This window comes from Branchiostoma lanceolatum, chromosome 3, assembly GCF_035083965.1.
Source record: "Branchiostoma lanceolatum isolate klBraLanc5 chromosome 3, klBraLanc5.hap2, whole genome shotgun sequence".
NCBI classification, from domain to species: Eukaryota; Metazoa; Chordata; class Leptocardii; order Amphioxiformes; family Branchiostomatidae; genus Branchiostoma; species Branchiostoma lanceolatum.
Genome location: NC_089724.1, coordinates 7,356,333 through 7,381,832, shown reverse-complemented (window position 1 = coordinate 7,381,832; position 25,500 = coordinate 7,356,333). Strand labels below are relative to the sequence as shown.

At 41.2% G+C, this 25,500-nt stretch overlaps 3 protein-coding genes across 9 annotated transcripts in view; 2 read left to right on the top strand and 1 right to left on the bottom strand.

Annotated features, from left to right (window-relative positions):
• LOC136429923 (zinc transporter ZIP10-like) overlaps positions 1 to 16,153 on the top strand; it is a 29,766-nt gene extending 13,613 nt beyond the window's left edge. For all 4 annotated transcript variants that reach the window (XM_066420093.1, XM_066420092.1, XM_066420095.1 and 1 more), the window contains exons 2-9: positions 6,687 to 7,800; positions 8,295 to 8,490; positions 9,060 to 9,229; positions 10,311 to 10,508; positions 10,955 to 11,177; positions 12,238 to 12,318; positions 12,542 to 12,732; positions 13,322 to 16,153. In XM_066420093.1, the coding sequence (XP_066276190.1) occupies positions 6,687 to 7,800; positions 8,295 to 8,490; positions 9,060 to 9,229; positions 10,311 to 10,508; positions 10,955 to 11,177; positions 12,238 to 12,318; positions 12,542 to 12,732; positions 13,322 to 13,558 (2,410 nt within the window). In that variant the 3' untranslated portion in view covers positions 13,559 to 16,153. The remainder of the gene's footprint in view (positions 1 to 6,686; positions 7,801 to 8,294; positions 8,491 to 9,059; positions 9,230 to 10,310; positions 10,509 to 10,954; positions 11,178 to 12,237; positions 12,319 to 12,541; positions 12,733 to 13,321) is intronic.
• Positions 16,154 to 16,422: 269 nt separating this feature from the next.
• Positions 16,423 to 19,476, bottom strand: LOC136429933 (uncharacterized). Of its 4 annotated transcripts, none has more exons than XM_066420112.1 (2): positions 19,404 to 19,476; positions 16,423 to 18,799 (listed from the first exon to the last, which is right to left on the bottom strand). In XM_066420112.1, exon 2 carries the CDS (start codon positions 18,450 to 18,452, stop codon positions 17,292 to 17,294), a length of 1,161 nt encoding a protein of 386 aa, XP_066276209.1. In that variant the 5' UTR covers positions 18,453 to 18,799; positions 19,404 to 19,476; the 3' UTR covers positions 16,423 to 17,291. The 4 variants fall into 4 exon arrangements, with proteins under 4 accessions (XP_066276209.1, XP_066276211.1, XP_066276212.1 ...); XM_066420114.1 differs by having other exon boundaries at positions 19,416 to 19,465; XM_066420115.1 differs by having other exon boundaries at positions 19,333 to 19,420.
• Positions 19,477 to 19,660: 184 nt separating this feature from the next.
• On the top strand, positions 19,661 to 24,264 carry LOC136429934 (transcription elongation factor A protein 2-like). The gene is made up of 5 exons (XM_066420116.1): positions 19,661 to 20,933; positions 21,377 to 21,526; positions 22,046 to 22,192; positions 22,825 to 22,899; positions 23,189 to 24,264. The coding sequence occupies exons 1-5, from the start codon at positions 20,253 to 20,255 to the stop codon at positions 23,195 to 23,197; spliced, it is 1,062 nt and encodes a 353-aa protein (XP_066276213.1). The 5' UTR covers positions 19,661 to 20,252; the 3' UTR covers positions 23,198 to 24,264.
• Positions 24,265 to 25,500: the final 1,236 nt, after the last annotated feature.

The window sequence follows — 25,500 nt, the reverse complement described above, 5'->3', positions numbered from 1 at the left end:
GAGTTAGTGTAGGCGTTTTTGATATGTCAACATGATGGCACTTATCGTGTTCAGATGTGGAAGGAAAGTCGGTGTTATAGCTAGTTTGATACTGTATTTTCTGTACAAAATTCTCGAAGGATCCATATCTGCGAAGTAAAAGTCACGCATGTTTTTTGACACCCTGGCACTTAGACTAGAGCCATGGCGGTATCTCATTAGTAGTTATCTAATGCACGGCTTGCTCCCCTAGCTACTACTAAACAGAATTCATAATCGAAAGAGAGGGGAAAGACTACGGTCTGGATGCCAGACACCGTGCTATATCGAACTGGTCTATAAACTCAGAAAGGCCCCCCTGTTGTTTTTCTTTGTGGGCATTTTGGCGCTAGAAGTAGATCCGAGGAGCCGGCGTGTGTGGGCCCTGGGAACAGTCTGGTACCCAGGCTAGGGATAGACTTTTAGGGTATACTTTTACATGTTGGAAAGTGGAACCAAAACTGTATAGTCGTGGTTACAGATGGCTACAGGAAATGGGGTCTGAAAAAAGGAGTGCCAGTGGTCAAACAAAGGGTTTAACGAGGATGAAAGGCATGTGGCGGGTTTACAATCACGTGGCTCCGGGGATCAAATCCGGGCCCGCCAGCGCACAAGCCCAACGCCCAACCACTACGGGCACTATGTCAAAAGATCCAGACCAGTTAGACTAATGCTTAGGTCACATTTCCAAAACGGGGCCCGGTCGGGCAGCTTGCGGGAACGAAAAGTATAATATATAAAATACAACAAAGGACACAAAACGTAAGAAATTTACTCCTTACTAGAAATTGTGTATTTTCTTGATATGCATGTTTTATTTTTCGTTTTCGCAAACATCCCGACCGAGGGCTGGGAAATCATGTGACTCTAGCATAAGTGGGGCTTGAATAGCCTGGAATCCAAACCTATTTTAGCTCCCGAGTCTTTCTATTTGCGGAGAGAGACTTGGGAGCTATGACTAAGGTTTGGATTCCAGGCTAGGGCTTGAACCACACTGTTTTACTATAACAACAGTTATGTTACAAGAAATCGCCCAACACCTTTTGTCAACAGGACATCAAAGAAAGGAAACAAACTAGTGGACAAAACTTTCCTTCCAAATATCCTTTTTTTAGAGAGAGAGAGAGAGAAACTTACGAAATATTGGGTTATGTAATTAGCAAATGCCCGGCCCAGCTTATATAAATAAGGCCCTTCTTTCTACAAATAGAGTCAACAAACACTGTTGACCTGAGTAACTGTTCAGATCTTTATTGGGCCCATTCTAATGGATGCTAGGTGACTGTTGACTGGAAGGGCCTCTCAAACACTCTTAAGGCTATATATGGATGCACGGTTTGTTATTGAAATGCACAAGGCAAGTAGAACAGTCTCCTGGCTCCTGGGAATCGAACCCGGACTGCCAGCGTACAAACCCAAAGCACTAACCACCAGGCTAAAGTACTAAAAGGTCCGGACCAGTTAGACTAGTCAGTAAGTGGTGCTTGAACCACACTGTTAATTATTGATATTACATTATCTTTAGTTTGCTCCCTGCCAGGATAGTGACCAGTGTTGACTGTGTTGGAGCAAACTAAACCTAACAAGACTGGCTCCCAGACTATTTAAGGGCTCGGTCTCAGCAGAAAGTGGCTCATAAACCGGCTCATAAACGCAGAGTTGGAAGACCACACACTACTTTATTGACAATGATCGAAAGAGACCCTGGTCTCACAGGGTCTTCATTGTTGTCTGCCATGAAGGACAAAAAGTACTGGAATTGCTTTATCCAGTTTTAATACCTCACCGTATACGTAGAAAGAATTTCTCCGGATGTATCATGATGATGATGATGAAACCAGCTCGAAATTAGATTTAGAACATCCCATTTCTGTGTTAACTGTAAAATTTGGTTTCATTGATTCCAACTGTTGTCCGCCTCTTTAGACTTTACACTGCTGACTCACACATAACAGTAAATGAACACTTACAGGAAGAATTATTCCAACAGAATGAACAATGCACTGAGTTGATGTAATATGACAACATCATTTTACAGGTATCTTAATGACAAGTGATGTTTCAAAACAAAACAAAACAACAAACACGAACAAAGATCTCAAACATATGTAGAATATTTTTTAAATAGTTTTTGTGAATTTCATATTTTGTTCATTTTTGTTCATTTCTTGCTAATTCTGTCTAGTGATATTTCCCACTGGTTCTGACTGACACTGGTATCCGGCAACAGACATGCATGTAGCAGGAAATAGAAGATAGGAAATGAGATAACTTTTTCAGGGCCCTTTCTGAAACCTTTGACCTAACTTCCTGTCAGTGTCTTTACCTCCGGCCTAGTACTAGTATGTGAAAATTAGTCTGCAGGGGAACCATTTTGACTTCCAACTTTGACATGCAACTTCCTGCCAGTCTGTGATTCATTTTCCTGTTACTCTACTGTACTCAACTAGCAAACGAACACATAGTGAAAAAGTAAATTGCTTTTGTCAGAAAATGTGTAGTACAAAATTTTTAAGCAGAAAAATGTGACCCTGAATTTTTTGCTTGAAAACTCCTGATTTCTAGGTCCCTTGGGAATAGTTAAACTTTTCTTGGACTAAACTTGGACTTCTGAATGGAGTTTAAACTGTAAAGAGCCAACACAATAAATTGGACTTACCCAAATTTTCGACTGAACAGCTACAGTCTTTTTCAAGGAGTGAGCAATCCACTGCTTCTGTGACGTCACGTTATGCAGATGAGACACGTGACTCTGAGAGCAGTGGATCATAGGTTGCAGAAAGTCTATGGCGCCCTCCGTCTCTGTTGAGGGATGGTTGTAATGCCCGGATGTAGATGGACTCCTTAATCCCTCTTGCAAAGAGTTCTGATTCTGTGTCCAGGATCTTAGAAAATTTGGGTAAGTCCAATTTATTGTGTTGGCTCTTTACAGTTTAAACTCCATTCAGAATGACTTCTACCAACACAGATGAACTTTCAAGTAAACTTGGACTTGAAACCTGAACATTTGAAAATCATGATTACTTAGATTTTTCAGAAATACATGGTTTACTTACTTATATAAGGTTTTGTATTGTAAAATGTAACTACTTGAGGCTTTTCTTAATTCTATTAGCTTGAATTCAACCTCTCACAAGCAGATTCCTTCACGAGCAAATTTCAAAAAAAATTTTTGTGCATGAAAACTGAACATTTGAAAATCACTTGAAAATTGAAAGAACAAGGTTTTAAATTTTAGAATGAAAAATAGGATACTTCCATTTCGTATCATCTTATTTAAACTTTTGAGCTTAGAACTCCCCAAAAGGTTTAAATCCCTTGGGAGTTAGCTTATATATTCCCAAGAGACCTACAAATGTAAATTCAAACCCAAAATTCAGGAAACAGATGTAAAATCATGTCATGGGATTTCATTTTTCTGCACATTTTCTGACATATTTCATAAATTTTTATTTTTTGACACGCAAATTTCTCACACGCACAAAACCCCAACCCGAAAAGAGCACCTCCATACACGGAGGTAACATGGCAAAATCCAATAGGCTTTTTCTTTCTAGTCAGCTATGAGAGAGAAAACGATAACAAAGGTGCAAATGCATGAAATAAACTACGAACGTACAGATTATTGAACCATTCCCAGGGCTCGAAATTCATATTTGGGAATAGGTGCACTGTTGCACCCAACTCAAAAAATTGGGTGCACAGAAAGAATTATGGGTGCACCAGATAAAATAAAGTTGAATGTTCTTCAGAACATAATTACAAAGTTTAGCGCTGCTGCGCATGCCTTTCTTAAGAACTTCAATCTGTAATTCTATAGCTAACTTCAAAATTTCAAACAAATAATACATTAAATAAAGTACAGCAAAAAGTTATCATGCTGTTTTTTATACTTACATTTCAAGAATATTCTGTATACTAGTGTACGATAGTACCTTAAGCTTATAGGCTACAAAAATATATAGGTGCACCAGTGCACCCACAGTCAAAAATTAGGTGCACAGCTCCAATTTTGGGTGCACTGGGTGCACATGCACCCACTATTTCGAGCCCTGATTCCTATAACGAAGAAGAATATCTAAAGTCGTAGAGATTGCAAACGTACGTCACAGATCAACTGTTACAAAACTAAGAACAAGTTGCCACAAATTTCGAATCAGGAAGACATAACCACACACCTCTATCAAAGAATCTGCCAATTTTGTAGTCTAGGTAAAGTAGAAGACGAAGTACATTTTATTGTAAACTGTCCTTTGTATGATAGCGATAGAATAATTCTTTTCAGTTATGTGTTAAGTAAATTTCCCTACTTCAGATACCTGAATAGTAGAGAGAAAGTTATATTTCTTACAGCCTTCAATAAACCAACTAATGATATAGCCTCCTACATTTATAGTATGATTATACAATTACCAAGAAACGAGAGGAAGTCGAAAGTACTAGTGTATGCTAGAAGTTTATATACTCATGAATATGTATCTAGTTGTTAACATGTGACCAGTGCTTAGCCCAGTGGGGCAAACATGCACAATAAAGGTCTTCATTCATCGTCCCATCTACTGGTATGTACTAGGGCTGCCTACTGGTACTGTACTGTGAAAATCGATTAGGTACGTACAGGTCCAATAAATGCTTATTTTGTGACTGATCTCATGACCTCATGGGACACCAAACGTGACCAAATTGACAGCTAACTAAAACTAATACCCCATAGATCCTTCACACAGGGAGTTTTGGCAACAATGGGAGTTTGGTGTTAAGGAAACCTTTAATATTTTCGGTTTCTTTGAACAAAGATACAGCAGTTTATTAATGTTTCTGACAATATTGAAGAAGTTCAGATGAACACATGAAAATTTGTCCAGACCTGTACCTAAACCTCTGTACCTGTACCTATAATGTTACATTAAGGTATGCAGACCTAAGTTTGTACACAGTCATATGTTTGAACAACCTACTAGTTCTTTTTTACCGCCCAGTGGCCCTAATCTAGTCACACTGCACCTTTCCAGTTTCAGGTCAAAGATATTCAAAAGATTGATGGCCGGTGGGCTGTCACTAAACATATAGTTACGGCAACTTCTATTCAGTGATACCACACGCACTGTGTTCACAGTGTATTATAATGTATAGAATATTCAGGGTATTCCTTATCGCCCGAGGTACCGGCCCTGAATAAGTTAAGACATGCATGTACACTTGTTCTATGCCATCTCACTCTTGAGTTACTTTACTGTCATCCACATCCTTTGCCAGTTGAAGGGGGTACCTACTAGTACTATACTAAGTCACCAGTTGCACTTACTGGGGTCATTGTTATGTTGAATGTGATGCCAAGCCACAGTTGCTTGCTTCACAACTTCAATGAGTGCAAGATAGAGCCATGATGGAGTTGGTCAGAGGGACGGAGCACTCTTGACCTGGTCATGAAATTCTATTTGTGTACTAGACGGGCGATAATTTTCCTATTTTACCACGGAGTCTGAGGGTACCTTGCCCCTACTAGAAATGAGTTGGTAAGAAATCGACATCCATTGTTTGGTGTTTTTATTCAATTACCTGATGTATTACTGCATGTAACTTGTAAGAGTTTACGACTTGGAGGTCCAAACCAAACTTCTAATCTTTGAAAATGAAAGTGTTTACGCTTGTGTCCCCGTGGCGCAAGCATGCAGTAATACAACCCTGCTGCTTCGCCATCTGGATCAAACTCTGGATCTTAGGGCCCGAGTTCGATCCTAGGGGTTGACTCCAGCTCGGACATGTTGTAAGGGATTGTATTCGTCATTTCGGATGGTGACGTAAAGCCAGCGGCTCCGTGTATGAGGGAGCTTCAGGCATTAGCCTCAAGCATCAAACCTCTGCACGTAAAAGAACCCAACACACTTATCGAAAAGAGTAGCGGTGACCCGGTGTGCTTAGCCAAAAAAATGTCAGCTGTAGTGAAGCCACATTGCACTACCACTAGCTACTTGAAAAAGCATCATGCTTCATCCTCAAATGAGTAGGTGTTGAAACGAAATGAAAAACGAAACGTTTGTGTGACAGCCCATTCATTGTAAGTGCAGCAGCTGGTTATATTAAATATAACCAGCTGCTGCACTGTGTTATGCTGAAGGGTTATTGTACCAGCTATACAGATACAGATAAGTTACATGAGTTTTATTTGCAAGTTTGCCTGAGGGCTAATTGCAGCATGAAACAATACATACTGTAGAAAAAGGATACAGATAGTGTAAGTTGTGACATGTAGAACAAGTGACTATTCTAGAAGAAATGCTAACATTTTTTTGCTGTTATTTTTGTGCCCTGGGGGGTGTCCCTGTGGTGTAGTGATCTGCGCTTCTGTCACCACATCTCGTTCAAATTATGCGGAGCCAGAAGGCCCCAAGTTCGCGCCCGGGTAGGACACATCTGGATAAGAGGTGCACCAAGTCATACCAAAGACTTTATAAAAATAGAACATACTAAGTCTTCTGAAACAGTATGGAAGTTTAGCACACTCCACTGCCAGTGGACTAGCCCCCTGCTGCAGTGATTCCACCCCAGTGTGCCGGCCCAGGGCTACCGAAACGGAGATGGACTCCACCCTATACACCTACTAGTGAGGGAGGATTTAAACTAATTGTGCCCTGATTCTAATAACAAACTTCTATTTTCTTTTCCAGCGTGATTGTAGCCATGAACAGGGCGCCCCTGCACTGTGTCTGTGTCTGTTTCCTCTGCTTGCTGACGTTCGGACTGTTCCATCAGGCGGAGGCGGCGTCCCATTCCGAAGGCTTCGACCCGGTCTCCGTCACGGCCAGGAACGCGTACCACGAGTCCCTCAAGGAGAATGAATTCTTACAGAAGATATTCAAGAAGTATGGCAAGGATGGGAAGATGACCTTCGACGGTTTCCAGGAACTTCTGGAAAGACTTGGACTCGGTGAGGTGAGGATTGTGCATCACGAGGAGGTGGTCGTTGACCACAAAGCGGACGGGAATAGCAGCACCAACATCACGTTGGTTGTCGACACGGTTGGGGACAAGGACCATGTGCATTATCCGCACACAGACGGTCATCATACCGATCATGACGGGGAAGATGATGATGAACATGAGGAAAGTGGTGCTGGACATTCTGATCATGACCATTCAGGTCATTTGCATCATGAGGACTCCCATGAAAGTGCGTTGCCAGGGAAAGGACACAGTGATGATGATCATGATGATGATCATCATCACCACGAGGACACAACAGAGATTATAAAGCAGGTTCCGCAGAGTCCAACAACGGCAGCTCCTGAACCTGCTGCCATACAGGAGGCTCCGACTCCCAGGCCGTTGAGGCAGGGGGGTAGCAGGAGGCAGAGGAGAAAGGGGAAGAGGCGGCAAAGAGGACAGAGAGGGCGGAAGTCCACGGCGGCGCCGACAGCCAGTAGTTTAGACCTATTGGAGATTACGACAGAGTCGGACCACAGAAGGGCGCGCAGGGACGCAAGCACTGCAGGGAAAGAAGACGACGAACACCACGATGGTCATGATCATGATGACCATGATCATGATGACCATGATCATGATAACCATGATCATGATAACCATGATCATGATGACCATCAAGATGAGGAGGAGCATGTACATCCTGAACATGGTCATGGACATGAGCATGACCAGGACCATAATCAGGAAGATCATGACCATGAACACGATGATCATGAAGACCATGACCAGGAACATGGAGATCACGACCATGACAAACATGAAGACCACGATCATCGTGACCATGAGCCAGGTGCCCATGTAAGCCAACCTTCTTTCACAGCTTCAAACATAGCTAATCATTGTTGTTGTATAATAGATCTACTCTGAAAGTGAAGAACAGTGTCATCCTTAGGAGTAAGGCCATTTTGATTTGATTACATGGATGACATCCATGCGTGCAATTTTCAGCCATACTGTAAATGGTAGAAAACAGCTGCAAAATGAGAAGTTGCATGCTGTAAATTGCAAAAAAATATCTCAGGAAACAGGTGCTAATGTGGTAGGATGTCAAAATCAATTCCAAAGTCAAAGAAGAAGCTTTGAAAGAACAAAAATTAACAATCTATATTTCGATATACCATATATATATATACTCGGTATGTTTTGTTTTGTTCATCCTTGCTGACCACATAGATTTTGTAATGAAGGTATTTTTTTTGCCAAACTTTTTTTTTCATTCGCATGCTTGCATCAGGCACCACAGGAAAAGAATATCTTTTTGATTGTGCTTCTTGCTTTCTCCATTGCTACAGTGCCTCTCTGCGAAGGAGATCCTGGTAGAGTACAACATCCCAGCAGGCCCGTCCATCATGATGATGCCGGACTTCGTGAACATCTGTCCACTACTCATCACACAGATAGATGAACAGGCCTGTATCGTACACGAAGAGGATGTTCACGATCACGGCGAACATGGCAAGCACAAGGCAGAAGGCCTACCCGCAGCAGGTAAAATTAATGTCTCTTTACAAAGAAATCTGGTAAAATATTGTTTAGAGTGACAGTCTGAATTCTAAAAACAGTTCTATCCTTCAGGCTACATAGAGGATATTAACTTGTAATTGGTGACTGTGCACTCTTATAGCTAGTAGAGATGTTTGAGAAGATAGGTGGAACAACTAAATCATTTGCCCAACTTTTTCCATGTACTTTTGTCCCTCGAATAGGACGTTAGACGGAGGTCTCGTGTTTGAGGAGAGCCACACCTCGAGCATGTTAAAGAACCACAATTATTAAAAAGAGTAGGGGTCCTTCCTGGTGTGAGTGGTTTAAATTAAAGCCTGCAGTTTTATGGCCGCACATGGGGCAATTGTTGTATTGAGGTCACCTGCGCACCGAATGGTAGTGGCTCCAGACCCTTACGATCTAGATCTGGATCTCCATCCAATATAAGCATGTATCCATTGGCAACCCTGTACATACTCACTAATTTTTGAAATGTGGTGATGGTATATGAAGTTAACTTTTTGTTTGGTACGTTTTCTGTAGACTCAATTGTAATTGATCTGTCCCTACAGTGTGGGGGTATGGAATCCTGGCTGTGACCGTCATCAGCATCTTGGCTGTTCTGGGAATCGTGCTGCTCCCCTTCATGGAGCAGAGGGTGTACCAGTTCCTGCTGTGCTTCCTGGTCGCCCTGGCAGTGGGAACGCTGACGGGAGATGCAGTCCTTCATCTCTTACCACATGTAAGTACCTGGAAAAACCTTCTCTTGTAGAGCAGTATATACAGGGAATCTAGCCTTGGTGTAACAGTGCAGTTCAAGTGCCACTTACTGACCAGTCTAACTGGTCCAGAGCTGTTAGCCTAGTGGTAAGTGCGTTGTGTTTTGTGTGCTGGTGGACCCGGGTTCTTTTCCCGGGAGCCAGGAGAGTGTACTACTCGCCTTGTGCGTTTCATGGGTACCATCCTCTGTAGTTACCGCTGGGTTTTTTCCCTTATTGCTTGCTTCTGTGGTAAAAAGAATGGTATTTATTGGTCAGAAATTACCCGCAATGGCAGCCTTTCTAGCGCTGAATTGATGCAGGGTTTACAGGTTTCACATAATACACAACATATACATATACATATCTTATCCACACTTGCATTATGTGGAACTGTCGCAAGGGTCTGGGCGGCTGCCATTCGGCGCCACCAGGTGACCTCAATACGACCTTCCCCAACCGAAGTCAGGTACCCATTTACACCTGGGTGGAGTGAGGAAAGTCGTGTAAAGTGCCTTTCCCAAGGGCACAAGATCGGTGACATGACAGGATTCGAACTCGGGACCTGTTGGTTCTGAGCCGAACGCTCTGCCGTTGCGCCACACGACCCCACCATGGTAAGCAAATGAAACGGGATAGTGGTAACTTAGTCTAATGGAGGATGGTACCCAGGCTTCCGGGGAGCTTTGATCACTTCCTGATTAGCCCTACCCCTACTAAATTTTAATTACAAGTATGGTGAGAGTGAAATAGCCCAAAGTTAGACTGGGTGCCATCCTAATTAGTTTTTAACCAACTGGTTAAAAACTAACTAGGACGGCATCAAGTCCGTGTAATTCAAACTCCAGACCTCTATCCAAGGCTGAAATGGCATCTGGCCCTTATTCAATCAAGCTAGGATGGCACCCAGGCTACTAAGTCTATATAGTAGGGAGAAGGAGGGCAAAAAAATTTCATGGCGGTTCATGGTGAAGAGCTTACCGCAAAAGCCGCGAACATAAAACCATCGCGAACATTTCTGTATTTACACTAAATGTCTATAAAATTGCCTGTGTCCATTTTCAGGCACTTGGTCTCCATGCGCATGCTGACGAGGATGGCCATGAAGGTCACGAGGACCACGGAGGTCATGATGAAGGTCACGATGATGGGGGCAGCCATCTTGATCCAGTGCTGAAGGGCCTGACTGTGCTGTTTGGCATCTACTTCCTGTTCATCATGGAGAAACTCATGGGAGTCATGACGAAGAGGAGGGCCAAAAGGGTGGGTCTTGCTTATTTGCATTTTAGGGATTGCTTATTTGCCTACTAGGGGTATGCTCAAATTATCATGGAAACTGGGTGGGTATACCGTATAGTATGCATGGTATAGTATTTACAGGTTCAGTGTACCGGTGAAATTCCCTTATAGCTCTTAATTCGTCAAGCACAATGAACAGTGGACCATGGCATAAAGTCCCGTCCTATAGGGGCTGCGACCCTTTCCGGTAGTGTGCATGTCGGGTGAGCGACATAGCTGGAATCAAACTCGCAACTTCTAGTTCCAGAGGCAAGGCCACTAACCACTGGACTTATATGCATGCTACAATGGGTACCATCCCTGATATGATTCTCATGAGCACCCTGACAGTGATCACAGTGAATAGCAAAGCACACATGCAGTGACTGTTCATTGAAATACATTGTATCTCTTACTCGTTTCTACGATAGAAAGCAAAGAAGCTCCGCAAACAGAGGGAGCTGGCCCACCCCGGGGAGTCCTACGAGCTGAAGGCGTCGACGGACTCGCCCACGGAGGACGACCACTGCCACCACCATCATCATCACCATCACCACGACAACGAGAAGCTGAAGGATGCTGGGATAGCCACCATGGCGTGGATGGTGATCATGGGGGATGGACTGCACAACTTCAGTGATGGCATGGCCATTGGTAAGGAGTTCAATGTCTCCCTTACAAATTAGGTGACGTTTCTATACTGGTACAGTAGCCTAGTAGGTAGAGTGTTGCATACGGTTAGACCAAGGCCTTGCATACGGTAGGTCGTGAGTTTGATCCCCCATAACCCAAGTCAGGGCTCGAAATACTGGGTGCATGTGCACCCAGTGCACCCAATTTTGGAGCTGTGCACCTAATTTTTTACTGTGGGTGCACTGGTGCACCCAAATTTTTCGTACGGTTTAATGTGTAAAGGTATCATAGCATACTAGTAGACTGCATATTCTTGACATCTAAGTGTAAGAAAATAATAAAATCTTTGTTGTAGTACTTGTTTAAGATTTTGATGTTAGAATTTGAGTTAATTTCGATTTTGAAAGCTTCAAAACTGTGCGTGCCGAGATCGCGTGCCAAAGCGCATGAAGAGGAACAGTAAGGTGTGTCATTAGGTTTTGCTTACCATAGTTACATTCTACTTTATTTTATGTGGTGCACCCAAAAATTTTTTGGTGCACCCAATTTTTTAGGTTGGGTGCACCAGTGCACCTATTCCCAAAACTGAATTTCGAGCCCTGCAAGTCATACCATAGACTTTGAAAATGGTACATACTGCTTTCTCTGCTAAGCACTCAGGATTTGGGAAAGAGTATGTCAGTAAAACACTCATCATAACCAGTAGACTAGCCCCCTGCTATAATAATTGCACAAAGTTGTGTGGCCCAAGGGCTACTGAAATGATAGGCACCGTCCTTTGCACCATCTGGTGCAAACTTATTCATCTACAAACAAAGTGGGAAAAGTAGACAGCATGGCCTTCTACTTGGGGAAATAGATGTATAAATAAATGCATGCAAGATGTGAATTTTTAATGTCATGCTTACTTGCTTATGTCGAGACTGGAAGGTCTCGAGTCGTCATGGCAGTCCATGTGGTTCTATCCCTCATTGCTTGGAGGAGATTAGCAACTTAAGTCTTAATTTAACATAGTAAGAAAACTGTTGGTTTGTACGGATTTTGTGAAATCTTACGAGGTGATATTAATCTGTATTCACAGGGGCTGCCTTTGCCAGCGGAATCCCAGGAGGCGTCAGCACGTCTGTCGCAGTCTTCTGCCACGAGCTGCCACATGAACTTGGTGAGAGGCTTTATCATTACTCTGTATTTGTTATTAGTGCTGTGGGGGGGGGGGGACTAATCAACATGCATGATCAAGGATATAGAAAAAGGAGTGAAAACATTTTTTATAAGACTACAGCTTTCTAAAAGGGGCTGTTATGTGTTGGTTTGGCCCCCTAACGCCTTTTTTCATTCATTTATTCATTCATGATGATCTCTAACCTGGTATTTCTCCCCCCCAGGTGACTTTGCCCTGCTGATCCGGGCAGGCATGTCGGTGAAACAGGCCATCCTGTACAACCTGATGTCCGCCTGTATCTGCTACATCGGGCTGCTCATCGGACTGGGCATCGGCAACCTGTCGGGTAACGTCATCCAGTACGTGTTCGCTGTCACCGCGGGAATGTTCCTGTATGTTGGTCTGGTGGACATGGTAAGTGTGCTTCTAATAGAGTTTAAATAGAATGTATTGTATGATTGGTGCATCTAGCCTTTTTTGTCGTCAATTAGACCATGTTGATTTGATTATATGGATGACATCCTCTGGGAACCCCAAAACTGATGCGAGAGTGCGAATAATAAAAAAGTTTGGCAAAGAGAAAAGTTGCCCTTAATTATGAAATCTATGTGGTCAGGAAGAGTAACACACATACGGTAGTATGGTATACCGAATGATAGATTCTTCATTTTTGTTTTTTTCACATCTTTGAGTTTGACTTTGGAAGTGACTTTGGCATTCCATGACATTAGTATCCATTTTCTGTTCAGAAATGTTTTCATATTTTCATATATTCTCCCGACAACTTGTCGGAAACGGACAAAAATTGATGGGCATGTGGATGTCATCCATATTTAAGCAAATCAACATGTCCTTACTTAATAATGTGATGGCTTGATGTGGTTTGGAATGGATTTAACTGTGGAGATTGTATTGCTCTAAATTAGATATATCACCAGCCTGTTAAAATGAAATAAAAATCACAGAATGGCTGAGATCTTATATCTTCGTCCCCCCCATCCAGTTGCCGGACATGGTACATCCCAACCAGCCGCAGGTCATTGCGGAGCACGATCACGGCGAAAACAACCACGGAGAGCTTGGCCACGGTCACGGACACAGCCACGGCCACATGGACGAGAAGAAGAAGAAAAATGACCAGGGGCCGGCTAACCCAGTCTTGGTGCAGTCCTTCGGACTTCTGGTGGGCATTGGGATCATGTTACTCATCGCAGTGTTTGAGGACCAAATCAAAATCTGATGATTATAACCTATAACATTGTGATTTTGTTTATTTTTTTTACTGTGTTTCAGGGCTCAAAATTCATTTTTGGGAATAGGTGCACTGGTGCACCTACCCCATAACTTTAGGTGCACAGGAAGAATTTTGGGTGCATAGTCAACATGAAATAAAGTAGAATGTCAGCAAATCATATTTACAAAGTTTAAACCTACTGCCGCTCTTAAGAACTCCAGTCTGAAATTATATAGCTAACTTCGAATTCTTAAACAAGTAATACATCAAGGTACAACAAAGGTTATTATTGCTTTTTCTGACACTTAAATTCCAAGCATATTTGGTCTACTAGTGTACAGTAGGGGTGGATACCGGTTCGGCTTGATAAGGTCCAAGTCCAGGTTTAGGTCCAGAGATTTAGGTTCAGGTCCGGACCTGAACCTGGACCTGATCCTGTCTAGTTGACATGTTTTGTTTTATTAAACAAATATCAAGCATAGAGAATTAAGGCTGACATGCATAACTAAAAGTTTCTTGTTAGAAGACTTTCAGGACAAACCAGTATTTGATATTTGAATGTTGCACTTACTTCAAATGCATTTTTGTCAGAGGGGAGCCTCAAAACACTTTTCATCAAACAAAATAGAAAAATGAATTACCCCGGCAGTACTTTGTTCAGGTTTTTTTTGACTCAGGTTTTTGGCTTTCAGGTTTTTTGGACTCGGTTCTTGGATGTTATACAGGTCCGAATCAGGTCCAGCAAACCGGTATCCACCCCTAGTGTACAGTATAGTACCTTTCCTCAATAGGCTACAAAAATATCTACAGTAGGTGCACTGGTGCATCCAAAGTCAAAAATTAGTTGCACAAAGGTGCACATACACCCAGTATTTCGAGCCCCGTGTTTACATACATGTACATGATAGTTCTGAGATCTGTGTTGTACAGGTAGATTCATTGTTATTCCGTCTCGTTCTATGAAATATCAAGAAGAATAAGATTTTATTGTGTGTCCAAAATGCAAAAAAAATATTTTCTATCAGGAGCATAAATATGATGATCTGATGATGATGTATAAGATATAAAAAGTCGTTTTAGATACGTGATATTTTTCTGTATATCTTGTTTGCTTTTAATGTGAATGAGGAGACTCACAGACATATTTTGTTTTCAAATGTCGAGGGTGGAGTAGTGCATACACGTTGTAGGGATTGTGCAAATTTCTGCATTGAATCATATTTTGCAACACTGAGTGGCCAAATCTAGTTAGTCAGAATAAAATGAAAGCATATCTCTGCAAAAAAAGTAAATTATTTACATGTTGAATAGTATGATAATACATGACATGTACTCCTATGTGGCAATAATTGCCAAGTCCTTGGGCCAAAGATGTTTAGCAGTCAAGGTATGGACTAGGAAGGTTTGGGGGTGATGATTTTTGCAACACTGTTATTTATTATCATATTGTCAGTTTTTAGATTAAATTTTTCTGCTAATTTATATAAGACCTTTTTGTGCTACTTGATATTGATTCCTATCTCTATCCCCCCCTTCATCCTTTTTTGTCCACCCCAAAGTACTTAAAATACAATTTATACAACAACGTAGTACTTAAGGTTGATGGCACAGGCTGTCAATTCATTTGATGAATTTGAACCACGCAAAGTGGTTTTGTCATAGGGGGGAATTTTGCTCACAAACTTTTATGTCACCGCGCACGTCGGTAAAGAATAATAATGCATTTGACCAACATTCCCCCGAACCTGGAAGAATCTGACTGATTTACGATAGATAAGTACAAAATAAGCCTTTTTTTTGTATTATATGCAACTTAGGAAGGGACATTGTATAGCGATATCCGGAAACGTTTGACGACATGTGTGTGGGTGCCGGGCCGCCCGCGGGAAGTGAATACCCGTTAGACACCGTTCATGGAACATGTTCAATTCTTTACGTACGTTCGTTCGTAATGACAATTTGTGAGCAAAATTCTGCCTACGATGAAACCAGTTTGTGGTTCAAATTTTTCTATCGATGTTTGTTCAAATTACTAATACTTGGATGGCTTTAAATAGACGTATGAACTACATATCAGACTAACCTGCAGCTGCAAAAGCTTGTGGCTTACAGTAGAATTAGTGTCCTTTTTTTCACCACAATACCTCAAGCATTGTAGTGTTTATAGTGAGCTTAAGTCACCATTCTTCCATGTTCTTCTGTTTTGTGTTCATCATACACAACATTGTATTTATTTTTGTTAGAACACACTTCTTGAACTGTTAGTTTGAACATAAAGTCATTTTGCAATGTTTTGGAGTTCTAAGTTAAAGTTCTAAAATACATTTATCTATATCAGGCTGATTTTGTCATCTCCTTTGTAATTCTATGATGTACAATGTATGCGAGGTCAGTAAACAATGTTCACCAATGCACTATTGCACAACATATATTATGATATAGCACATAAAAATTTCAATTAGTAACAAATGTACCTGAATGGGAAAACTTTGTTTTAGAAAGTCAGTGTATTAGTCAAAGAATAGAAATCATTGACTGTGATTTTCACACAAGATGTTGGTATTTCTGGAATAAACAAGCACATTATATTAAGGGAAGTGATATATGATTTTGTCATATATTTATCTCAAGTGACTAGTCGACTCCAGCTCGGACATGTTGTAAGGGATAGCATTCGTCATTTCCGATTAGCCTCAAGCGTCAAACCTCTGCACGCAAAAGAACCCAACACACTTATCAAGAAGAGTAGGGGTGACCCGATTTGCTTGGCGTAGTCGTAGCGACTAGATTGCACTACCACTAGTTACTTGAAAAAGCATCATGCTTCACCTCAACTGAGGATGCCTTGAAACAAAAAACGAAGTCGGATGTTGATAGTAGGCCAAGCTGAAATGTCACTTTTATTATGGCTTTAAGTCACTCTCATAACACATGTAAAGCATATGTATGGCATTTAGCAATGTACAGCAGTTAACCATGGTAGAGACAAATTATTCCAAAGGCTTTAGAAACTTGCAATTGGCACATTCTGATATGAACTGGAATTTTGGCAACAAACAGAAATCTTTTCATAAAGGCATATCAACCAATGTACATGTATGTACATTATAGCTGACTTTTTTTTTTACCATAAGACTGTCATGACTTTTGCTTTTGTCACAATAACAAACAATAACCATGGCAAAAATATATAAGATACAGTAGAAAAATACATTATATTACATAAAAACAGCAGACACTGGAAAATATATCATTTGGCACAAATTCACAGCAAAAACTTTTTTCCACATCATGACAAATATGAGCAAGCAAAGCAACAATGACTGCACGACATCATAACACATTGATATGTATAGCTGACATAGACTGTATGATGATGATTGGTCAATTTAGCCATGACACTTTCTGACAGTAAACAAAATCAATATCATGATATGTTTGATAAAAGCAAGTTACTTTTAGTATGTCAAGACAACTCAAGATAATTCCTCCATTTTCTCAAAAGCATTAAATTGTAAATTATGACATGTCATGGATATATTTTTGTAAGCTCAAAATGACAGATTTAACAACAGATATTTAATCCTTTTCCCAGCTGTCTACCTCTTTAACTTTCAAAATAGGGGATTGGGTACCAAACGGCTACTTCAGTGTGCCAAAGGTTAACAACATTGGTTCCCAAACAATGCGTTGGATGGAAAAAATTTAAAGATGGAGACAAGTACCCTGACAACTCCAATCACCCGTCAAACTCGAATGGTGTTATCTTCATAAATTTTTCCACAAACTCATCGTCTATGAATGAGTAGACCACGCTCTTGATCCTGGTAGCAGTGTATATCTCCCCTAGCTGCAGCGCATCCAGACAGTTCTTAGTGTCAAGGTTGTCCTGCATGTAATCTATGCACAAGTCCACCGCTTCCGTCATTTGTAGGAAGTCGGCTGTTTCAAACACTTTCTGAGCGTTGTCTCCTGTTAGTTGAAGTGCCTCACCATGCATGTAGTCATACAACACTTTGAACATGGAAGCCAGGGGGCCATGGAGGGTGACCTTGCCTTCAAGGCTCTCCCGCATTCCCGACGAAAACATAGCCTTGAAAAAGTCGCTGTGCGTCGATAGGACATCCCTACACGAGAGAAAGATGTACTCATCAACATGGATTTCAACATCCGATAGTTTGGTTAGGAGTGAGTTGACTTTGATCTTTTTGTGAGTTCTCTTGTGGCCGTCGCCGAGCATTCGCCATCTTTTGTGGAGGCAGGACTTTGGTCGTAACTGGTCGTAGCTTTTACGTCTTCTCAGGAGGAGGGGCAGGGGGGATTGGATGTCAGAGTCGGCGCTTCTACCGATTAAGCTACCGGCTGAAGCTACTTGTCTCCCCGCGTCTGGTTCGAAAGTATCTTCACCCTCGCTGCTTAACCAGGGAAACAACGGCGTGTGGCTGTCTTGTTTCTGCGTCTTGTCTTCAAAGTCAGAAGTTTCTTGGTCTGTAGAACTGGAGTACTGTTCTTCACACTCACGACTTGTGTTGTTTTCATTGTTACTGTTCGTGTTGTTATTTTGTACACCCTGTGTAACGCTCACTGTCGTAGGGTATATTGTGGGCAGTGATGCCTGGACGCGACGGAAGGTCTCTGATGGCTGTGGAAAGGTTTTTCTGTGTAAGTTTTCCCCTTCCCTTGGCGTGTTCTGATCGAAGGCTTCTATAGGAATGATTTCTGGAAGACTGGATTTTGGCACTTCCTGTACTTTTGGGGCATGCAGAAGGGAGGGAAACGACAAGAGAAAGTTTCCATCTAGGAGGAAGGTTGTTGTCTCCGTGAATGTATCCGGTGCTGTTACTGGCCTCCCCAACAACGGAAGAAGTTCGGAGCCCCTCCTTCGCCTCAGTGCGGTCATTTTTTTTGGCTTTATCGAACTACGTCTAAAGATATATCTGTGTCAATGTGAGGTCATTTTTGGATGGCATTGGTCAGGAGTCTTTTCAGCAGACACTATCGCCTGTCCAAAGAAAAACAATTGTTTTTCTTCTTTTCAGTGCGGTAGAGTACAGTAGAGTTTATGGTCAGGTAGGATGTTCTTCCAGTTTAGACCACTCCTTATCTGTCTCTTCTTCAACCCACTGTCACAATGGCATCTTTCTCCTTTATCAAACTACGTCTTAAGATATATCTGTGTCAATGGCTCGGTGAGGTCACTTTTGGATGGCATCGGTGGTCAGGAGTCTTTTCAGCAGACACTATCGCCTGTCCGAAGAATAACAATTAAATAGGTCACAAACAAACATGATACATGTGGTAGGCAATAGCAACCAAACTAGTACAAAGTTCGTCCTGAAGAATCATGAAAAATAATCATAACTGCTGACATTGGGCACAGCCATGATTCTGCAAATATGGTCATGACAGAAGAAAAACAAAATAGGACCTTTGATGACATATCATATCATGGCGAAACATATCAGTTGCAAAGTTAGCCTGTTTTCAGTTGCCCCGCCCACAGCCCTTTTAAAGACAAGCAGCTAACGCTTGGAACTATGTCACCATATGTACAATCTAAGATAGGATGCTTAAGCTTCTCAACTATCATCTTTAAGCCTTAAAACCAGCAGTTATCGATTCTGTTGATGATATATATATAAACTTGACCTACCAGTAGCTCATGGCCTCAAGACATGTTGGCCGATTCTTTGGCAAAGTTCTCTCCACACAAAATCGCCGTTTTCGCAAGAGTGAGCGAAGACCAACCACCAAAAAGGCATGCAAATGAATTTTTATACCTTATAGAATGTTTTCAGTGGAAACTTCTTGCACAAAGTTTCCTCAAAGATACGTTAAAAGGTGAACAAACCTGCGAACCCACCGTCGTACAACTTTCCGCCGCCATGATTGTTCGTTCTGCAGATGGTGGATAATTCCAAAATATATAGGGGTTTCATAAAACCTACACATCAAAATCAGCTTACAAAGTACATCAGAAACAATCCTATGATGACCAAAGACTTAATAACACTTTTATATCAAACTTTATCTTTCATTGTGTGTCTTTAAGGCTTTATTTTGGTTGCAATGCACTCATTTTCAGAATATATCCCCATTTTACATTTTAAACTCGTCTGTTAACCTCTGTGACCTATGGCGCGAACGGAATAATGGTTTTGACGGACACAGAGAAATTTGAGAAGGTTGGGGGTCTAAAGTGTTTACTTTGATAGTGGCTCCTACATAGGCGATGCAAGCCCTTCTGTTGATGATACTACAAAAACATGGTGTGAAAAGTGTAGGTTCGTAACATTACTGCTTGGATTTGGACTTGGATTTCAGTTTTTCGACTAAGTTTAGCCCCCCTCCCCCTCCAAAAAACAACAACATTTGTATTTATATAATAGGGTCTCATGCTGTTTGTGAATGTAGTTTGCACAAGGTTAAAATAACCTCATTGGTTTGCACTGCCGGGTGCTCAAAACCTTTCTTATTTGGCTTGTACTAAGTTATAGCTTATAATGCCTAAGACGCGATGGAAAACGGACAATTTTGTTTGAACCTTTGATTTATTCAACTCCTAAGTCACCAAGAGTTAGATACCAAGAGAGATTATCGACGAAAACTTTGACATAAGGTAAGTGAACCCCAGGCCCTGGAAGCGACCATGTCTAGCGAGATATTATAATAACATAAAACAAGGACAACAACAACAGTTATGGCTGAAAGTCCTGAAGATTCCCCAGGTCTAGTTGAAAACCAATCTTCCCCAAGTCATCCTCATGTCAAAGTCAAGTTCAAGAGAAGCAGTGCCTCGTGGGAAGTGCACATTGATGATGAAGAAGAGAAGAACGATGCCCTTGGTTCTTGTGGGAAAGGTGACACAATTGTAGTGTCCAATGAAGAGACAGTATTCCAAGCCAATGCATCAGACAATGTTAATAAACCCTATGTAGAAAGTTGTTCTAGTCTTCAAAATGACTTTACACCACAGAAAATAACCTCAGACAACAGAATTACAACAGTGGACAGACAAAAGTGCCCTTCTCATGCGCAAGCCAAGGGTGCCAAAGATCTGAATCACAGATGTGATCCGGAAATAAGTGAAAGTTCTTTGCCACCTGAAGGAAATTCAGCCTTGATGCAAGAGGCGGATGTAGAGGTGACCTCGTCCTCAGAATGTATGAAAGTCAGGCCAAGTTGCTCTGAAAAATTTCCTCATGAAAGACCAAGGACTGGGGACAAATGTACGGAATGTTCATCAGGAAATGAGCCGCCAAGGTTGGATGAAGTCAGGGAAAGATGCAGACAGCTACTGGTGCAGGCCTTGGAAACAGAGACACAAACATGTAATGTGCAGGTGCTGAGAGAACTGGCAACCAGCATTGAGGATCATATCCTTTATATGGGTCAAATCAAGATCTAGAAAGTTTTTGCGTTGTCAACATTGTGTTAAACCTGCTCATCAACAAATCTTGCTCAGTGTCACTGACAAAATGTAGTGGATGCTACTTGAAATGTCTAACCGTTTCCAAAATCATATCCAGTTGCTTTAAAAATTATTAGTAACTTGACATAGTCATTATTACCTGGATGTCTAACCTTCATCAACGTGTCAACATCAAGATAAGTTGTTGTAAGAAAGAAAATCAGTTATATATTGCTTAACACTTAAGTAAGTAGATTATCTAATTGCAGTAACATCCCCATTACACGATTAAAGATTTGCTTTTAAAACAACTCTGGTAGGGGCTGGAAAAAATAACAATTAAGTTCTTAAGTTCTTGCTTAAGACTTTAACATCGCTGAAATCATCCAACCTTAACATCAGCCTCACATATCTTCTGTGAGTTTAAGAACACGGGCACAAAGTACAAGAACAGGGTCCGGAGCCGTGCGGCTAATCTGAAGGACCCTCGGAACCCTGAGCTGAGGAGGAGGGTGGTACAAGGGGAGATCACACCTCTACAGATAGCTACCATGTCAGCTCAGGTATTTAACCTTCTCCCTGCTGCCTAACTCTGTAACCAATAGAGAATGGGGTGCTGAACTGCTAATTCAGTGTACTACATGTGCTAAATAGTAAGGAATTCAGGGTAAAACATTGGTCTTGATAAAGACTTCGACCAATTGGTGCAAATACAATATCACCTATTATATCTTCACCATAATGCCATATGTGTGTACATGTGTACATGCACAGTCAAACCTGCATAAGCGGTCCCCAGTCTGTGTTATAAGCAGCCCCCTGGGTATAGTGGTCACTTTTTTTTTCGATCCTTGAATTTTTCCCTTTAAGAATTGTGTCTATAGTGGTCATATACCTGATAATAATAGTCAAAATGTAGAGCACACCATTATAATATAGATGAAAATGAGTTAAAAGGATGAAATATTCAATTTGAAGCTATCTTGACACTTAGGTACAATTATTATTAGACCTTCCAGAATACATACCTACGTTGCTGAGCTAAAGCGTTTGGTTAGAAAATCCACCCTTTCTTATTTCAGGAGATGGCCTCAGAAGAAGTGAAGAAGTTTCGCCGGCAGGTGTCACAGGAGTCCATCCAGAGACGACAGGTTCCCCACTCTGACGGGATTATGACGGACATGTTCAAATGTGAGAACTGTGGGAGGGAGAACTGCTGCTACAACCAGGTAGTCTTGGAGAAGAATTAGATCTGTTACAGGAAACGATGCAATCTGGGGTCACATGACGCAACGGCTCAGATCGAACCAAGCGGTCCAGGGGTTCGAATCCCGCCATGTCACCAATCTTGAGCCCTTGGGAAAGGCACTTAGCACGACCTTGCTAACTTCACTCAGGTGTTAATGAGTACCTAGCCTAGGTAAGGGACGTCCCTCGGATAGGCATTTAATGGAGGTCCCGTGTTTGGGAAGAGCCACTGTAACCCCACGCACGTTAAAGATCCACCACATCTTTCGAAAAAGAGTAGGGGCATGCCCCGGTGTGTGACGGTCCAAACCTTCAGATTCTTCAGCAAGTTGAAATTGGTAGCCTCAAAACCCAAGAAGAAAAGAAGAAGAATTTAGCTATTAACATCATACCTCCTAGGAACAGATGTCAACATAGATTTAGTCATGCATGTCTACAGCAAAAATGTTTGCTAGATTTACATCAGAAGAATCATTGACAAGCTTTAAGACTTCAAGTTCATATTGAATGCTCAAGTGGATTAACAAGTGTAGCCACAAGATGGCTAAAGCAGATGTGAGAATCTGGTAAAATGACAGTCGCTGACAGGTGTTTTTTTTTTTTTTGCTTACAGTACCGAGGTTTCTCAGCAGATGGCCCCATTGCATCGCCATTCGTCTTCTGTATGGATTGTGGCAACAGATGGAAGGTAAAAACATGTAATCTCCAAGCAGATCCAACGGTTGCAAAGACCGTATCCAACTGGCAGGAGAAGTTTTTATTGCTTCTCTTGCTAGTTGGATACGGTCTTTGCAACCGTTGGATCTGCTTGGAGATTAAAGAACATGTCCATGATTGCAGCATCATTGGCCTGTGATAAAACAACAGTCTTCAAGGCTTAAACAATCACTTATCTGTGTGTACATTTTTAGCACATTTGTGTAGATTTTACAGGCACAATTTCGTACAATGACCTTTTTTTGATCTTCATGTTGCAGTTTTTCTGAAGCAAGAAAGGGGAAGATGCTTTCACCATGGATGGACTTTGACCTACACAGAGCTGACATTGTGGCATGCAGTTGTCGAGTGATTAGCAGTGCCGCCATTGGATCATTGGGTCAGAATTTGAAAATTCTGAAGCAGAACATGAAATGCCACAAGGGCAAATGTTCTGGAGGGGAATACCTAAATAAGGGTGTGCCTGCCATTTTGAGTGTGGTGTAGCGAGCTATTTAGTAACCCTATTCAGACCGGGGGAGGGCTTTTGAGGTCCGCGCCAACTTTCATGTCGCATACCTCCTGAATGGCTTATGCTAGAACCACCAAACTGGTGAATCCAAGAATTTAGTTGGCAACAATTTCATAATGTTTATGCTAGATCACAATTTTTTGGTTGCCATGGCAACTGGTTTCTGATAAGCATATTATACAAAAATTGCTGATTTCATTTTTAACTTAAATTTGTAGTTTTCAGGTTTTCTTGCAAAACCACACATAAATTTCTACATTAATCACATCATATGTAACTTGATTTAACTTTTATTGTTTTAATATGTATAAATCATACTAATTTTATGATAAAATTATTTGTCAAAATCCAAGATGTCAGACCATATCATTATAGGCTTTTCTCCCTTTAAATTTGTCACTACCTGGCCTTTTTGCGTTTCGGCGCATGCGCGCCGGAACGCATTGTCCTGGCTTTTACCTTCAAGCAAGGAGGAAGGAACCAGGGAAGCTTGGTTCAACACTGTGTCGCACACAATAAGACCTTATATGGCAATACGTTCTCAAATCCTTGTATAGCCGTTGCCTTATATGGCAAGAGAGCACGAAAATGCAGGCAGGCTAGATTTGCATGTGACACAGGACGGCGACCGCATGTAACTGCTACAACTGTTCGGAAATATCATTGCATTGTGGTTTCGGACTTTGATATCCTGAAAAATGACCATATTACATCTATTCCACAAGATTGCAGAAGAAAAAAAATGATTTCGTCAAGAAAACGACCAAAAATCGGCATAAATGATACCATATAGTGAGGTTATAGCATTACGTCCAGAGTGAATAGTTACGTACCGCAGCTTGGCCGATCTGGCAACGCGAAGCACTTCGGACCCAGAAGATCCGGGTTCGTCTCCGTGCATGGATTTTTTTTTCTTTTTAGATATTGAATATCAAAAATATATATTGATATTATATTAATCTATCAATATCATATTTATGAATATCATTTTTTTTCATTGATAAATAAAGAAATATTTTATATTTGTTATTTTTAAATATTCATTTAATATATACAAGGCCTTTGTCTTATGAACAGGACTTCATAGATTCCAAACCCGGCATTCGAATTTTTCTGTTCATTGTAATGGAAAATACCGTGCAGCGGCTCCTATGCGCGGTAAGATGATTCTTGCAAAACACTCGCCACTAAACTTCTATCCCCGATGTAAACAGAGGCTCTTGATGTTGTTTGCAAAACAGCGATTCTTTGTTACAGTAGCAAATGCTCCATTGTTCAGTATCGACTTCATTCAGACAACACGGACGTGGAAAGTGGCGCCCCTCGGCACAAAACTATGGGAATTTTCATGAATTTTAGCAAAATTACCCAGGAAAATAAGGAAGAAATGTTGTAAATGCGGAAACCAGAATAATACGGATGAGGTAGCTGTTGATTTGTTTGACATTTGGTAGTCATTTTAGATAGAACCTTAGCTGTTATGAACTTCTATTTCACTTAATTACCATAGTGCTGATGATTCAATGGTGCTTTTTCAAATTTTATGTTTTATTGCGTGCCATGTACATAATTACATTGATAGCTTTTATAATGAGCCTATTATACATTTTACAAATAAGTACAAGTTGTAGGCCAAGACCAGCTTTTTCAAAAGCACTTAAGTTAAGTGACGTAACTTCAAAATTGCTTTCCCCAATCTGCCTTTCTCTATTAAAACAGTACTCATTTCCCAAAATGACAATTTTTCTTATAGACTGAACAGCCCTTGAGTGACTTCCTCTGGCAGATTTTACTTCAAGTAAAGGGAAAAGACAATTCACACTTATAAACGTAGCCGAAACGCCAGCTTTTTTTAAAAGCTCGTTTTAATTTCAACAAAAAGCATTCAAATGAATGATTTAGTTTACAATGTACTAGTATTTTCATCGTTTATTTTCATCATTTTGACGCCATTACTGTAACAGTTACAATTGACAACAGTAGTCTTAGCAGACATTGGAATTCTGTTAGTCACCCTTTCTGTTGAATTTTTGTTGCATACCTTTGAATAAAAAGACTCTC